This window comes from Bactrocera dorsalis, chromosome 6, assembly GCF_023373825.1.
Source record: "Bactrocera dorsalis isolate Fly_Bdor chromosome 6, ASM2337382v1, whole genome shotgun sequence".
In the NCBI taxonomy this organism is placed as follows: Eukaryota; Metazoa; Arthropoda; class Insecta; order Diptera; family Tephritidae; genus Bactrocera; species Bactrocera dorsalis.
This window is the reverse complement of record NC_064308.1, coordinates 29796900-29815590: the sequence shown is the minus strand read 5'-3', so window position 1 is coordinate 29815590 and position 18691 is coordinate 29796900. Positions and strand designations below refer to the sequence as shown.

The 18691-nt window shown below is 32.3% G+C and overlaps 3 protein-coding genes across 4 annotated transcripts in view; all 3 read left to right on the top strand.

The window, feature by feature from the left end:
- The window catches only part of LOC125779382 (uncharacterized), a 554603-nt gene extending 539447 nt beyond the window's left edge, over positions 1–15156 (top strand). Inside the window, exon 2 of one of the 2 annotated variants that reach the window (XM_049460720.1) lies at positions 14908–15156. The gene's annotated coding sequence lies outside the window, so the exon portion shown is untranslated. Of the gene's footprint in view, positions 1–8575; positions 8825–14907 lie in introns of those variants that run through there. The other variant, XM_049460719.1, reaches the window with a different exon arrangement.
- On the top strand, positions 2973–8008 carry LOC125779726 (uncharacterized). The gene is made up of 3 exons (XM_049461000.1): positions 2973–3501; positions 7159–7305; positions 7997–8008. Exons 1-3 carry the CDS (start codon positions 3073–3075, stop codon positions 8006–8008), a joined length of 588 nt encoding a protein of 195 aa, XP_049316957.1. The 5' UTR covers positions 2973–3072.
- On the top strand, positions 9305–16832 carry LOC125779725 (uncharacterized). Its single transcript, XM_049460999.1, has 3 exons — positions 9305–9833; positions 13491–13637; positions 16815–16832. The coding sequence occupies exons 1-3, from the start codon at positions 9405–9407 to the stop codon at positions 16830–16832; spliced, it is 594 nt and encodes a 197-aa protein (XP_049316956.1). The 5' UTR covers positions 9305–9404.
- Positions 16833–18691: the final 1859 nt, after the last annotated feature.

Genomic DNA, 18691 nt, shown 5'->3' with positions numbered 1-18691 from the left:
TTGTCCAAATATTATTGCGCCAAATGTCTGGCACAGGTATTGTGGTAAGTCCTCGTCGACATCCCATAACAACAGATATATTGTCAGCCAATTCATGTAAACTGCATCCACTGCGTCATCATAACTTTCGATTTCTAAAAGAAAATTGTTATTAACTGAAATTCCGCATAAAAATATTTCTTACCTTCAATGTCCATAATTTCTTCTGCAACTTCATCAATTAAAGCGTACGACAGATTAGGTCCGTGTTATATGAAATATATCGCACCTGTTAAGTTAAAGTGTAACAACTCAAAATTTCCTAATTTTAGTTTTTTGCAAGAAAATAATGTGCAGTGGTCATCTCTACCCACTGTAAAAATCGTTCAGTGATTTGTCTAGTCTTTCGTTAAAAAAACCGTTATGACTCTTTCTTTGTTTTCAGAATGACTTCTTTCGACTCAACTAAAGAGTTACATTTTTAGTTGTCTCCAAGTGTTTTATTAAATTGGTTCGTTAGTGTATCACATAAAGTGTAACATTTTGAATTGTGCCACTTGTACACTTGTAAATTGTACCACTATGTATATACTCGTAAAAAAATTTCAGGAAAAGAGTAATAACTCAAAAATTCGTTATTTTCGTGCAAATACTAAATAAAAATGAAACAACGGTTATATTATTTTTAATGATATTTTCGTGCAATTACATTGTTTTTTCTTTGTAATATATTATTAATATTTACGGAAACAGTTTTTCGCCTCTACTGAAAATGTTCAAATTTTGAGTTGTTACACTTTAACTTAACAAGTGCGATATATGTGTGTAATGATTGTTTGTAACACCTAAAACTATTTGAGAATGATATAGTAAAGGGTGATTTTTTAAGAGCTTGATAACTTTTTTTTAAAAGAAAACGCATAAAATTTGCAAAATCTCATCGGTTCTTTATTTGAAACGTTAGATTGGTTCATGACATTTACTTTTTGAAGATAATTTCATTTAAATGTTGACCGCGGCTGCGTCTTAGGTGGTCCATTCGGAAAGTCCAATTTTGGGCAACTTTTTCGAGCATTTCGGCCGGAATAGCCCGAATTTCTTCGGAAATGTTGTCTTCCAAAGCTGGAATAGTTGCTGGCTTATTTCTGTAGACTTTAGACTTGACGTAGCCCCACAAAAAATAGTCTAAAGCCGTTAAATCGCATGATCTTGGTGGCCAACTTACGGGTCCATTTCTTGAGATGAATTGTTGTCCGAAGTTTTCCCTCAAAATGGCCATAGAATCGCGAGCTGTGTGGCATGTAGCGCCATCTTGTTGAAACCACATGTCAACCAAGTTCAGTTCTTCCATTTTTGGCAACAAAAAGTTTGTTAGCATCGAACGATAGCGATCGCCATTCACCGTAACGTTGCGTCCAACAGCATCTTTGAAAAAATACGGTCCAATGATTCCACCAGCGTACAAACCACACCAAACAGTGCATTTTTCGGGATGCATGGGCAGTTCTTGAACGGCTTCTGGTTGCTCTTCACCCCAAATGCGGCAATTTTGCTTATTTACGTAGCCATTCAACCAGAAATGAGCCTCATCGCTGAACAAAATTTGTCGGACGTAAAGCGCGAAACACATTTCGAACCGAACACTGATTTTGGTAATAAAATTCAATGATTTGCAAGCGTTGCTCGTTAGTAAGTCTATTCATGATGAAATGTCAAAGCATACTGAGCATCTTTCTCTTTGACACCATGTCTGAAATCCCACGTGATCTGTCAAATACTAATGCATGAAAATCCTAACCTCAAAAAAATCACCCGTTATATATGTAAGTACACTAGAAGACCCCGCCCGCGCCTTGCTGTGGCTAAGTTTTAATTAATCATATTATGCAAGTGTTACTTATCACAACAAATAAATACACTTTCACAACTTCACAAATTTAAACGATTATGATCAAAATACAATCTCGAATCGATTCTAATGTGATATGTGAGGCGTAATGTAAATCAGCACCCGACTTACCGACTGTTTATAGTAATTATAGTTTATAACGGCCCTGAACTGTATGGAAATGTTTTATTCAGCATTCATAATTTTTCCGTGTTACATAACGAATAAGCATTTCATGTTTATATCAGAGCCGCTCAAAATAATGCGCAATTTATTTACCAACGCATACAATCACATAAATATTTGATATCTGCTAGCGTATGATTGTGTGCGCGCGAGTTATGTGTACACTATCATCCCAACCAGACACCACACAACAAAATATTATAAATTGGACAAAATAAAAGATTAAAGAAAAACAAGTAAACATTACAAAAAATATAAGATAACAAGTAGAGATAAAGAACATAATGCAAATGCATACAAACATGTTTTGGTCCTTATGTTTGACTATAATGATAACCCAAACATTATCGGGTAAACCCCACAGTCATGTTTGTTTGCATTCAATAGAAAATAAGATTACATTTTACAAATATTGTATTCATAATGCAAATGCATACAAACATGTTTTGGTCCTTATGTTTGACTGTAATGATAACCCAAACATTATCGGGTAAACCCCACAGTCATGTTTGTTTGCATTCAATAGAAAATAAGATTACATTTTACAAATATTGTATTTCATAAGAAAATAAACAAAACAAAGAAATAGATTAAGAAAATTGTAATCACTTTAGTAGGTATATAAGCAGAACATAACTTGAAACATCAGAGAATAAAATATAATGTCATAGAAATAACATCATTGGCATTTTTATTCCTCCGCTCGAACAAACCTAAAACTGGCGCAGTCGGTAAAAACAAACTGCAAAGTTGAGCGATACTAAAAACTGAAGTTTTTAAGTTTCGTAAGCTTTAGCAACGGGAAGCAAATCTTAAGATTAGCTCCCATTTTAAAAAGATCTCTTATATATACAAATATATAAGTCGGTCGGCACAGATAGCCAAGTTTAAGAAATTTAAGTTTCTACACAAGTTATCTGGAACGTCGGAGAGCGACTCCGAGGACTACAATTTGTGAAGGCGAAGAATAGCTTCATTCCGCCCATCAACATTACCAGGAAGAGTGGGATTAAAGATTAATGCCCCACACACAGAAGACGCAGAAAGAGCGAAGTGCACCATACAAAGCAACAACAACAAGTTCAATTGTAATAAAAGAGGATACATCAGCAATGAATCCAGGCGAGCAGCAACCACTTCAGATGACAGGATCGCAAATTTTGAAGGAAGCTTCAAGAATCATGGACTTTGACGGCAGAGATTTATCATCATTCATCAGGGAAGTTGACATGATCCTTCCTTTATTCAACCCCAACCCATCAATGTTGGAATTTGTAACGCAGCGACACGTCAAAACAAAAATTAAAGGAGAAGCAGCAAGTGTCATCCGGCCTTTGGGACCTACACCAACATGGCAGCAAATGAGAGAAGAACTCATAAAGAATTTTGGAGTAAAGGAGTCGTACCACACCCTTTACAATCAGGCGATTGTACTACGAAACTATAACGTAAGTCAATATTTCCAAAATTTAAAAGATATTTTAGATAAACTAAATTTAAAACATGAATTCGATAGGATAAAGCCTATAGAATTTTCCCCAATTAACAACGAAAGTTTAATTCTAAAAACATTTTTAAATGGGATACACCCCAACTTAAGCAGTGTAGTGATTAGTAGAAATATAAGCACCATTAGAGAGGCTTTTAGCGTTCTTCAAGAGACAGGTTTGCTAATACAATTTGATAAAAGACAAAACAATTATAAAAGAAATAATTATAGAAATTTTTCAAATAGAAATTCTTTGTCTCACAATTTTGGCAATTTCAATAATAACCAGTATATGCAAAATTCCAATAATTTTCAATTTGGACAAAATCAGCCGAGAGAATTTCGTAACAATTCTAACCAAAATGACAATTATCAACAATTTAGCTTTGGACAAAGTAGGCAAAATAATTCACAACAATCTAGAAGATATAATTCAGTCCAAAGGAGACAAAACCCCCCCGAACCGATGGAAATAGATCACGTTCAAGAACAAGCAAATTTTCGGTTGCCAGCCCAAAACAATCGTTACCGATAATAGAAGTGACCATAAAAAATTCCAAAATTAAATGTCTTATTGACACAGGGTCTACAACATCATTATTGAAATATAATGTGTTAAAAGATTATGAATGCATTGAGCTTGATAAACCAATACACTTTAGCACCATTAAGGAAAATTTTTCCCTAAATAAAGAGTTAGTCACCCCAACCCCAAACGAATTCAATGAAAAAAGTTATATACATTGGAAACTAACCAACATAAAAAATAAAAACTTTGATGCAATAATAGGACAAAATATTTTAAAACCTATTAAAGCAATAATTAACTTAGAAAAGGAGTATGTAGAAATAAACGGCAATAAAATTAAATTTATAAACTCATGCCCTTACAATTACGAAGATATTAATATACTTACAGAATGTAAAGAGAATTTGCTAGATATTTTATCAAATAGTGACATGAATGAAGAAGAAAAGCAAAAATTAGAATACATTCTAAAAGCAAATAGCGATTTATTTTTCCAAGAAGGTAAAAACCTTTCTCATACTCATGAAATTCAGCATGAAATAGTTACAAAAACAAGTAGACCAACTTATAATAAAATTTATAGATATCCCCAAATTCATGAAGAAGAAATTATTAGACAGATGAACGAGATGTTGCGCCAAGGTATAATTAAAGAAAGTAATTCCCCGTACAACTCGCCTCTTTGGATTGTACCGAAAAAGCAAGACAATTCAATGAAGAAAAAATGGAGAATAGTTATTGACTACAGGAAGCTAAACGAAGTCACTATAGATGACAAATTTCCAATACCCCATATAGAAACAATACTCAGCAAACTTGGAAGAGCTCAGTATTTTACAACATTAGATCTTGCAAAAGGCTTTCATCAAGTATTAATAAAAGAAGAAGATAGACCAAAAACAGCTTTCTCTACACCCCAAGGACACTTTGAATTTATAAGAATGCCTTTCGGACTAAAGAATGCACCAGCAACTTTCCAACGTTTAATGAATTCAGTTCTTAGGGAATATATCAACAAGATATGTGTAGTTTATTTAGACGACATCTTAATTTTTAGTTCAAGTATTGAAGAACATACCCAAAATATCACCAAAATATTTTCAGCATTAAGAAAACATAATTTAAAGATTCAGGTAGATAAATGCAAATTTTTCGCGAAAACAACTGAATTTCTAGGTCACACTTTAACAACAGAAGGGATACAACCAAATTTAAGCAAAATCGAAAACATACAAAAACTAAAGTTGCCTACTACATCAAAGCAAATTAAATCATTCCTAGGTATAACAGGTTATTATAGAAAATTTGTAAGAGATTACGCTAAAGTAGCACATGGTTTAACAAAATATTTAAAAAAGGATATTAAAATAAACACTCGCGATCCTCAGTACATATCATCCTTTGAAAAACTTAAAAATCTATTAGTAAGCCCACCAATATTGAAATATCCAGACTTTAACAAAAAAATTGGCATTTCAACTGATGCAAGTGACTTTGCAATTGGCGCAGTATTAACCCAGGACAGTCATCCTATAAGCTATGCTAGTCGAACACTTAACAAACACGAAAGAAGTTATTCCACTACAGAAAAAGAACTACTAGCTATTGTCTGGGCAGTGACATATTATAGACCATACATTTATGGCAGAGCATTCGATCTCTTAACCGATCACCAACCACTTAAGTGGCTCCAAATAAAAAACAAGGGAAAAGACATTAACCCAAGATTGCAAAGATGGTTAATTAAACTAGGTGAATACAATATTAATATAAATTACGTGAAAGGAAAGGAAAATAACGTAGCCGATTTTCTAAGTAGAATAGATAGTAACACAGGCGAGATTCATTCATTGGAAGAAGACAACATAAGCACAAATGCTACAATCCACTCTCAAGAGGAGGAACTAAATGATCATTTTCCAATTTTACACACTATTGTAAATCGCTTCAATACACAAATCATTTTAACAAACAAGAAAATTATGGAATCTGAAGAACTAGGCAACACGAAGAAAATTTTTATTAGCGCAGAAGATATAAAAAATAATAATTTCATAGATCTTTGTCGTAAGCACATAAATAGTGGAAAAGTAGGTATTTTTTCTTATTTAAGCGATAATCAGTACAATATAGTTCAGCAAAAGCTTATTCAAATATTTAATAGACATGTAAAGTTTTTTAGATGTGAATTCCATGCTAAAGATATGAAAAATGAAGAACAAGTTTATAAACAAATTGCTCAATATCATAAAAATGAAACAGGCCATGCAGGTATTAACGAAAATTATGAAAAATTGAAAAAACTAATATACTGGAAAAATTTGAAAGTTTTGATTCAAAAATATATAAATAATTGCGACGTTTGCAATAGAGCAAAATATGATAGAAAACCTTTAAAACCAAAATTTCAATTAACGAAAACACCATCAGATATAAATGAAATAGTTCACGCGGATATATACATAAATAAAAAATGTTACTTCCTTACTTTTATAGACAAATTTGCGAAATTTGCTATGGCATTTCAGCTAGAAGATAGAAACAGTATAACTATTATAGAAAAGCTTAGATTATTCTTTTCTATCAAAGGTAGACCCAGAATGTTAATATTAGATAATGAATTCAACTCAATTAACATAAAAGATTTTTTTAGGAAAGAAGAAATAGAAGTTCATTTTACAAAACCAAACAGTCATACTGGGAATTCAGATATCGAAAGATTTCATAATACTCTATCCGAAAGAATTAGAGTCCTAGAAATTGAAAAACCAAGCCTTTCGACAGCGGAAAAAGTATTTCAAAGCATAGAATGGTATAACAAATCTTATCATTCTACAATTAAAGCCACACCTCTTGAGGTTATAAATGGAAAAACTGATAAGAATTTGATTAAAGACACTATTCAGAAGACTAAAGAAAAATGCATAGGAAAACTAAATAGAAATAGAGAAGAGTCTAATAACACTCAAAAAGAAGGTTACGTAAAAAATTATAAAGCAGTTCGGCACAAATACGAACCAAGGTATAGAAAATTACCATTAGATAATATTCACCCGACAAATATTAAACGTCCAAACAAATTTTTAGGTCAAATACATCTTCAAAATAACATTGATGATAGCAATTGTAATAATTAGCAATGCAGCCAAACTGGAAGTACATGAAATACATACCGACAATGGATACGCAGAAATCATCACCAACACTAAACAGATTGTTACATCATCTGACCTCGTAATTCACATAATTGACCCTCGCGAAATTCTTTACATACTAAATAATATAACAAAAATCTCGCAAACATATTCACATTTACATTACTACACCCTATCTAATGAAATTGAAATCTTGAGAGGTAAAATCAAAACATTAATCCCAAGAAAAGAAGTTAGTAGAAAAAAGAGAGGGTTAATTAACGGTATAGGTTCTGTACATAAATTTCTATTTGGAACGATGGATGATGGAGATAGAATAGATATTGAAAATCACCTTAAGAAAGTAGATGAAAATTTACATAATTCAATTACAGCTCTCGACCACCAAATAAAAATTAATAATTTCTTTTCGAACACGTTTACAAAATTAAAACAAATTATTGAAGACGAAAGAAATAATTCTTTAGTGTATCAAGAGAGAACAGACAAAATATTGATTCTTCATGAACAAACAATAAAGATAAACATTCTCAAAGACGCAGTAAACCAGATTCAGGAAAACATTATTTCAGCAAAAAATGGTATTTTTCACCCAAGCATTTTAACAAATGAAGAAATTTATAATTACAACATAGACCTCAACAAACTTCAATATATAAAATTATGCGCCTTGGAATATAAAGAAAATTTGTTAATGTTCGTAGTCAAAATCCCAAAAGAATTTCAATCGGTACAATTAAAAACTATTATTCCTATACCAAACACAGCAGGTAAAGAAATAACAGCAGAAATCGAAAATGTTTTTGAATACAAAAATGTCACTTATAAATTCGAAGAAGCTAAAACACTCAATGAACTACAAATTTCTAAACATTGCATCTACTTATTAAATTGTGAACTTATCAAAAATAGCATTACAGAAATTTTACAAATTGATGAAGAAACTATTTTAATAAAAAATGCAAATGGCATAGAACTAAACCAGAACTGCGACAACAGAAAAATTAAGTTGAAAAACACTACATTGATTCATTATAATAACTGCACTATTAAGACCCTATACCAAACATTCTCAAATACTAAAATTTCATACAATCAGAGATTCTATTATCCAAACTATGATACTCACAATTTCACTAACAAAATTACAATTAACGACCTTGTATTTAAAAACGAAGAAAATTTAAAAGAAATTAATGAATTAAAATATCACAAAAATATCTCTCATATTGGAATATCAATTTTAAGTATTATTGTGATTATAATAATAATTTTAATATCTTGTAAAATTAAAAAAATGAAAAACAATACTATTCAAACTCAGGAGAGTTTTCCATTAAGGGAGGGAGGAGTTATGTGTACACTATCATCCCAACCAGACACCACACAACAAAATATTATAAATTGGACAAAATAAAAGATTAAAGAAAAACAAGTAAACATTACAAAAAATATAAGATAACAAGTAGAGATAAAGAACATAATGCAAATGCATACAAACATGTTTTGGTCCTTATGTTTGACTATAATGATAACCCAAACATTATCGGGTAAACCCCACAGTCATGTTTGTTTGCATTCAATAGAAAATAAGATTACATTTTACAAATATTGTATTCATAATGCAAATGCATACAAACATGTTTTGGTCCTTATGTTTGACTGTAATGATAACCCAAACATTATCGGGTAAACCCCACAGTCATGTTTGTTTGCATTCAATAGAAAATAAGATTACATTTTACAAATATTGTATTTCATAAGAAAATAAACAAAACAAAGAAATAGATTAAGAAAATTGTAATCAGAGAATAAAATATAATGTCACAGAAATAACATCATTGGCATTTTTATTCCTCCGCTCGAACAAACCTAAAACTGGCGCAGTCGGTAAAAACAAACTGCAAAGTTGAGCGATACTAAAAACTGAAGTTTTTAAGTTTCGTAAGCTTTAGCAACGGGAAGCAAATCTTAAGATTAGCTCCCATTTTAAAAAGATCTCTTATATATACAAATATATAAGTCGGTCGGCACAGATAGCCAAGTTTAAGAAATTTAAGTTTCTACACAAGTTATCTGGAACGTCGGAGAGCGACTCCGAGGACTACAATTTGTGAAGGCGAAGAATAGCTTCATTCCGCCCATCAACATTACCAGGAAGAGTGGGATTAAAGATTAATGCCCCACACACAGAAGACGCAGAAAGAGCGAAGTGCACCATACAAAGCAACAACAACAAGTTCAGTTGTAATAAAAGAGGATACATCAGCAATGAATCCAGGCGAGCAGCAACCACTTCAGATGACAGGATCGCAAATTTTGAAGGAAGCTTCAAGAATCATGGACTTTGACGGCAGAGATTTATCATCATTCATCAGGGAAGTTGACATGATCCTTCCTTTATTCAACCCCAACCCATCAATGTTGGAATTTGTAACGCAGCGACACGTCAAAACAAAAATTAAAGGAGAAGCAGCAAGTGTCATCCGGCCTTTGGGACCTACACCAACATGGCAGCAAATGAGAGAAGAACTCATAAAGAATTTTGGAGTAAAGGAGTCGTACCACACCCTTTACAATCAGGCGATTGTACTACGAAACTATAACGTAAGTCAATATTTCCAAAATTTAAAAGATATTTTAGATAAACTAAATTTAAAACATGAATTCGATAGGATAAAGCCTATAGAATTTTCCCCAATTAACAACGAAAGTTTAATTCTAAAAACATTTTTAAATGGGATACACCCCAACTTAAGCAGTGTAGTGATTAGTAGAAATATAAGCACCATTAGAGAGGCTTTTAGCGTTCTTCAAGAGACAGGTTTGCTAATACAATTTGATAAAAGACAAAACAATTATAAAAGAAATAATTATAGAAATTTTTCAAATAGAAATTCTTTGTCTCACAATTTTGGCAATTTCAATAATAACCAGTATATGCAAAATTCCAATAATTTTCAATTTGGACAAAATCAGCCGAGAGAATTTCGTAACAATTCTAACCAAAATGACAATTATCAACAATTTAGCTTTGGACAAAGTAGGCAAAATAATTCACAACAATCTAGAAGATATAATTCAGTCCAAAGGAGACAAAACCCCCCCGAACCGATGGAAATAGATCACGTTCAAGAACAAGCAAATTTTCGGTTGCCAGCCCAAAACAATCGTTACCGATAATAGAAGTGACCATAAAAAATTCCAAAATTAAATGTCTTATTGACACAGGGTCTACAACATCATTATTGAAATATAATGTGTTAAAAGATTATGAATGCATTGAGCTTGATAAACCAATACACTTTAGCACCATTAAGGAAAATTTTTCCCTAAATAAAGAGTTAGTCACCCCAACCCCAAACGAATTCAATGAAAAAAGTTATATACATTGGAAACTAACCAACATAAAAAATAAAAACTTTGATGCAATAATAGGACAAAATATTTTAAAACCTATTAAAGCAATAATTAACTTAGAAAAGGAGTATGTAGAAATAAACGGCAATAAAATTAAATTTATAAACTCATGCCCTTACAATTACGAAGATATTAATATACTTACAGAATGTAAAGAGAATTTGCTAGATATTTTATCAAATAGTGACATGAATGAAGAAGAAAAGCAAAAATTAGAATACATTCTAAAAGCAAATAGCGATTTATTTTTCCAAGAAGGTAAAAACCTTTCTCATACTCATGAAATTCAGCATGAAATAGTTACAAAAACAAGTAGACCAACTTATAATAAAATTTATAGATATCCCCAAATTCATGAAGAAGAAATTATTAGACAGATGAACGAGATGTTGCGCCAAGGTATAATTAAAGAAAGTAATTCCCCGTACAACTCGCCTCTTTGGATTGTACCGAAAAAGCAAGACAATTCAATGAAGAAAAAATGGAGAATAGTTATTGACTACAGGAAGCTAAACGAAGTCACTATAGATGACAAATTTCCAATACCCCATATAGAAACAATACTCAGCAAACTTGGAAGAGCTCAGTATTTTACAACATTAGATCTTGCAAAAGGCTTTCATCAAGTATTAATAAAAGAAGAAGATAGACCAAAAACAGCTTTCTCTACACCCCAAGGACACTTTGAATTTATAAGAATGCCTTTCGGACTAAAGAATGCACCAGCAACTTTCCAACGTTTAATGAATTCAGTTCTTAGGGAATATATCAACAAGATATGTGTAGTTTATTTAGACGACATCTTAATTTTTAGTTCAAGTATTGAAGAACATACCCAAAATATCACCAAAATATTTTCAGCATTAAGAAAACATAATTTAAAGATTCAGGTAGATAAATGCAAATTTTTCGCGAAAACAACTGAATTTCTAGGTCACACTTTAACAACAGAAGGGATACAACCAAATTTAAGCAAAATCGAAAACATACAAAAACTAAAGTTGCCTACTACATCAAAGCAAATTAAATCATTCCTAGGTATAACAGGTTATTATAGAAAATTTGTAAAAGATTACGCTAAAGTAGCACATGGTTTAACAAAATATTTAAAAAAGGATATTAAAATAAACACTCGCGATCCTCAGTACATATCATCCTTTGAAAAACTTAAAAATCTATTAGTAAGCCCACCAATATTGAAATATCCAGACTTTAACAAAAAATTTGGCATTTCAACTGATGCAAGTGACTTTGCAATTGGCGCAGTATTAACCCAGGACAGTCATCCTATAAGCTATGCTAGTCGAACACTTAACAAACACGAAAGAAGTTATTCCACTACAGAAAAAGAACTACTAGCTATTGTCTGGGCAGTGACATATTATAGACCATACATTTATGGCAGAGCATTCGATCTCTTAACCGATCACCAACCACTTAAGTGGCTCCAAATAAAAAACAAGGGAAAAGACATTAACCCAAGATTGCAAAGATGGTTAATTAAACTAGGTGAATACAATATTAATATAAATTACGTGAAAGGAAAGGAAAATAACGTAGCCGATTTTCTAAGTAGAATAGATAGTAACACAGGCGAGATTCATTCATTGGAAGAAGACAACATAAGCACAAATGCTACAATCCACTCTCAAGAGGAGGAACTAAATGATCATTTTCCAATTTTACACACTATTGTAAATCGCTTCAATACACAAATCATTTTAACAAACAAGAAAATTATGGAATCTGAAGAACTAGGCAACACGAAGAAAATTTTTATTAGCGCAGAAGATATAAAAAATAATAATTTCATAGATCTTTGTCGTAAGCACATAAATAGTGGAAAAGTAGGTATTTTTTCTTATTTAACCGATAATCAGTACAATATAGTTCAGCAAAAGCTTATTCAAATATTTAATAGACATGTAAAGTTTTTTAGATGTGAATTCCATGCTAAAGATATGAAAAATGAAGAACAAGTTTATAAACAAATTGCTCAATATCATAAAAATGAAACAGGCCATGCAGGTATTAACGAAAATTATGAAAAATTGAAAAAACTAATATACTGGAAAAATTTGAAAGTTTTGATTCAAAAATATATAAATAATTGCGACGTTTGCAATAGAGCAAAATATGATAGAAAACCTTTAAAACCAAAATTTCAATTAACGAAAACACCATCAGATATAAATGAAATAGTTCACGCGGATATATACATAAATAAAAAATGTTACTTCCTTACTTTTATAGACAAATTTGCGAAATTTGCTATGGCATTTCAGCTAGAAGATAGAAACAGTATAACTATTATAGAAAAGCTTAGATTATTCTTTTCTATCAAAGGTAGACCCAGAATGTTAATATTAGATAATGAATTCAACTCAATTAACATAAAAGATTTTTTTAGGAAAGAAGAAATAGAAGTTCATTTTACAAAACCAAACAGTCATACTGGGAATTCAGATATCGAAAGATTTCATAATACTCTATCCGAAAGAATTAGAGTCCTAGAAATTGAAAAACCAAGCCTTTCGACAGCGGAAAAAGTATTTCAAAGCATAGAATGGTATAACAAATCTTATCATTCTACAATTAAAGCCACACCTCTTGAGGTTATAAATGGAAAAACTGATAAGAATTTGATTAAAGACACTATTCAGAAGACTAAAGAAAAATGCATAGGAAAACTAAATAGAAATAGAGAAGAGTCTAATAACACTCAAAAAGAAGGTTACGTAAAAAATTATAAAGCAGTTCGGCACAAATACGAACCAAGGTATAGAAAATTACCATTAGATAATATTCACCCGACAAATATTAAACGTCCAAACAAATTTTTAGGTCAAATACATCTTCAAAATAACATTGATGATAGCAATTGTAATAATTAGCAATGCAGCCAAACTGGAAGTACATGAAATACATACCGACAATGGATACGCAGAAATCATCACCAACACTAAACAGATTGTTACATCATCTGACCTCGTAATTCACATAATTGACCCTCGCGAAATTCTTTACATACTAAATAATATAACAAAAATCTCGCAAACATATTCACATTTACATTACTACACCCTATCTAATGAAATTGAAATCTTGAGAGGTAAAATCAAAACATTAATCCCAAGAAAAGAAGTTAGTAGAAAAAAGAGAGGGTTAATTAACGGTATAGGTTCTGTACATAAATTTCTATTTGGAACGATGGATGATGGAGATAGAATAGATATTGAAAATCACCTTAAGAAAGTAGATGAAAATTTACATAATTCAATTACAGCTCTCGACCACCAAATAAAAATTAATAATTTCTTTTCGAACACGTTTACAAAATTAAAACAAATTATTGAAGACGAAAGAAATAATTCTTTAGTGTATCAAGAGAGAACAGACAAAATATTGATTCTTCATGAACAAACAATAAAGATAAACATTCTCAAAGACGCAGTAAACCAGATTCAGGAAAACATTATTTCAGCAAAAAATGGTATTTTTCACCCAAGCATTTTAACAAATGAAGAAATTTATAATTACAACATAGACCTCAACAAACTTCAATATATAAAATTATGCGCCTTGGAATATAAAGAAAATTTGTTAATGTTCGTAGTCAAAATCCCAAAAGAATTTCAATCGGTACAATTAAAAACTATTATTCCTATACCAAACACAGCAGGTAAAGAAATAACAGCAGAAATCGAAAATGTTTTTGAATACAAAAATGTCACTTATAAATTCGAAGAAGCTAAAACACTCAATGAACTACAAATTTCTAAACATTGCATCTACTTATTAAATTGTGAACTTATCAAAAATAGCATTACAGAAATTTTACAAATTGATGAAGAAACTATTTTAATAAAAAATGCAAATGGCATAGAACTAAACCAGAACTGCGACAACAGAAAAATTAAGTTGAAAAACACTACATTGATTCATTATAATAACTGCACTATTAAGACCCTATACCAAACATTCTCAAATACTAAAATTTCATACAATCAGAGATTCTATTATCCAAACTATGATACTCACAATTTCACTAACAAAATTACAATTAACGACCTTGTATTTAAAAACGAAGAAAATTTAAAAGAAATTAATGAATTAAAATATCACAAAAATATCTCTCATATTGGAATATCAATTTTAAGTATTATTGTGATTATAATAATAATTTTAATATCTTGTAAAATTAAAAAAATGAAAAACAATACTATTCAAACTCAGGAGAGTTTTCCATTAAGGGAGGGAGGAGTTATGTGTACACTATCATCCCAACCAGACACCACACAACAAAATATTATAAATTGGACAAAATAAAAGATTAAAGAAAAACAAGTAAACATTACAAAAAATATAAGATAACAAGTAGAGATAAAGAACATAATGCAAATGCATACAAACATGTTTTGGTCCTTATGTTTGACTATAATGATAACCCAAACATTATCGGGTAAACCCCACAGTCATGTTTGTTTGCATTCAATAGAAAATAAGATTACATTTTACAAATATTGTATTCATAATGCAAATGCATACAAACATGTTTTGGTCCTTATGTTTGACTGTAATGATAACCCAAACATTATCGGGTAAACCCCACAGTCATGTTTGTTTGCATTCAATAGAAAATAAGATTACATTTTACAAATATTGTATTTCATAAGAAAATAAACAAAACAAAGAAATAGATTAAGAAAATTGTAATCACTTTAGTAGTTATATAAGCAGAACATAACTTGAAACATCAGAGAATAAAATATAATGTCATAGAAATAACATCATTGGCATTTTTATTCCTCCGCTCGAACAAACCTAAAACTCGCGCTTGCTTAGTACACTGAGTGAAATCGTGCTATTTGGTTATTTTGTTATTAAAAATTTAGAAAAAAATAAAAAATTATGGTTTTTGATTAAAAAAGCAATTAAGAACAACAATAATTTTAAGTTAATTTTTTTTAACTTTCCATGATTTTTTCCATATCGACTTCAAGATCGTAAGTTTTGATTCTCATTAAGTTCTCTATATGCTTATTCGAAACTGAATTCCTGTATTTCGAGTGTATTTTTGACGCTGGCAGAATTAGCGTCATAGCGTACATGCTTCGACTGCATTTGCTTGCCTATACTCCGAGTATAGGCATGAAAAATTTTGAGCGGCTCTGGTTTATATATAAGAAGATATGTACAAATTTTCATGATTACGAGAAAAGTTGAATTGGATGTTTGTCTGTTCGTCCGGCCATGCAAGCTTGGCAATAGGAGAACGTTGATACTCGTAATGCAGAAATCGATCCATTGCGCGTGGTGATAAAGTAATAAAACTAAGCAGAAGAAATTTTTTGTTCTTCACATCTCACAAAGTACTAAACCTGTCAACTAAGGGGGAAACTATACCTAATTTATAGCGTTATTTTTTCAATGAAAATGTTGCCACAATATAGCATCACTGTACAAATGATAAATGAAAGAACAAAAAAATGGCACCCTATTATAAAACAGCTATTGCATTGTTTTCATTCATATTATTAGTTAAACTATTAGTTTTTACAGCTAATTAAATTATATTTTACGAAAACAATTAAAATAGGCTTAACACTTTTTCTTTTACCGGTATAAGCGTTTCTTTACTAATCTTTTCACCCTGGGTGAATGAAAACCTGTAATTGAAAACTTAGATGTGTAGAAAACATTATATGCGTATTGAACAATGACAACATTGTTTTTTTTTCATAATATAAAATATCAAAACTGAAAAGAAACTATTAAAAATAGTTCATATAGTAAATTTATAAATAATAGCATTCGACTCTGATTTTGAGTTAGTTTAAGAAAATTTCAAACATATTGAAGGCAATTTTTATAATTACTCCAGTATATCGAGACCTGCAACCCTGCGTTGTGAGAGAGCAATCAGCTGACTCGTTTCTACGGGAAAAATTCAAATACCTAGAAAAAATTTGAGTATTCGGAATTTCTTCCATTGCTTACCGACCGAAGACATTTTGCGAAACTTTAATTTTTAAACCTCTTAATTTTCCAATTAATATCTTTAGAAACTTTATTTAAAATAGATTTATCAGCTGGGCAACGAGTTTGATGCCACATACGTCGTAGCTTTCTCTTTAAGTATCATTATTATTTCTCTCATGTCATTAGGATATTGAGAGTTTGTAGCAATTTTCTTTAATCTCACGCTGCGTGTTGCATACTTGTTGTAAATTGAAAAATTTCAGATTCCGACTGCTCTATATTTAATATAGAGTCATATTTACTTTAGTAACATTCCATTATCGTTCTAAAGTATTCCCAATCTGTATGTTTATTATACATGGAAGCTGTTTTTTCTTTAAAGATGAGGGTTTCACTATAGGTCACATAGATTGGAGAATGATCCGAGTTAAGGTCATAACCTTGATTGATCGACAAATAGTTCCGCGATAATTTGCCGACAATGAAACAATCTATCTTCTTCTTCTTTACTGGCGTAGACACCGCTTACGGGATTATAGCCGAGTCAACAACCGCGCGCCAGTCGTTTTTTCTCTTCGCTACGTGGCGCCAATTGGATATTCCAAGCGAGGCCAGGTCCTTCTCCACTTGGTCCTTCCACCGGCGTGGAGGTCTTCCTCTTCCTCTGCTTCCCGCGGCGGGTACTGCGTCGAATACTTTCAGAGCTGGAGTGTTTTCATCCATCCGGACAACATGACCTAGCCAGCGTAGCCGTTGTCTTTTAATTCGCTGAACTATGTCAATGTCATCGTATATCTCGTACAGCTCATCATTCCATCGAATGCGATATTCGTCGTGGCCAACGCGCAAAGGACCATAAATCTTTCGCAGAACTTTTCTCTCGAAAACTCGCAACGTCGACTCATCGGTTGTTGTCATCGTCCAAGCCTCTGCACCATATAGCAGGACGGGAATTATGAGCGACTTATAGAGTTTGGCTTTTGTTCGTCGAGAGAGGACTTTACTTTTCAATTGCCTACTCAGTCCGAAGTAGCACCTGTTGGCAAGAGTAATCCTGCGTTGGATTTCCAGGCTGACATTGTTGGTGGTGTTAATGCTGGTTCCTAAATAGACGAAATTATCTACAACTTCAAAGTTATGACTGTCAACAGTGACGCGAGAGCCAAGTCGCGAGTGCGACGACTGTTTGTTTGATGACAGGAGATATTTCGTCTTGCCCTCGTTCACTGCCAGACCCATTTGCGTTGCTTCCTTGTTCAGTCTGGAAAAAGCAGAACTAATGACGCGGGTGTTGAGGCCGATGATATCAATATCATCAGCATACGCCAGCTCTTATAAAATATTGTACCTGCTCGATTAAGTTCTGCAGCTCGAATAATTTTCTCCGGCAGCAGATTGAAGAAATCGCACGATAGGGAATCGCCTTGTCTGAAACCTCGTTTGGTATCGAACGGCTCGGAGAGGTCCTTCCCGATCCTGACGGAGCTTCTGGTGCTGCTCAACGTCAGTTTACACAGCCGTATTAGTTTTGCGGGGATACCAAATTCAGACATCGCAGCATAAAGGCAGCTCCCTTTCGTGCTGACGAAAGCAGCTTTGAAATCGACGAAGAGGTGGTGTGTGTCGATTCTCCTTTCACGGGTCTTTTCCAAGATTTGGCGCATGGTGAATATCTAGTCGGTTGTTGATTTACCAGGTCTAAAGCCACACTGATAAGGTCCATTTAGTTTGTTGACGGTGGGCTTTAATCTTTCACACAATACGCTCGACAGAACCTTATATGCGGTATTGAGGAGGCTAATCCCACGGTAGTTGGCGCAGATTGTGGGGTCTCCTTTTTTATGGATTGGGCATAGCACACTTAAATTCCAATCGTTGGGCATACTTTCGTTCGACCATATTTTGCAAAGAGGCTGATGCATGGACCTTATCAGCTCTTCGCCGCCGTGTTTGAATAGCTCGGCCGGCAATCCATCGGCCCCTGCCGCTTTGTTTTTTTTTCAGGCGGGCAATTGCTATTCGAACTTATTCATGGTCGGGCAATGGAACGTCTGCTCCATCGT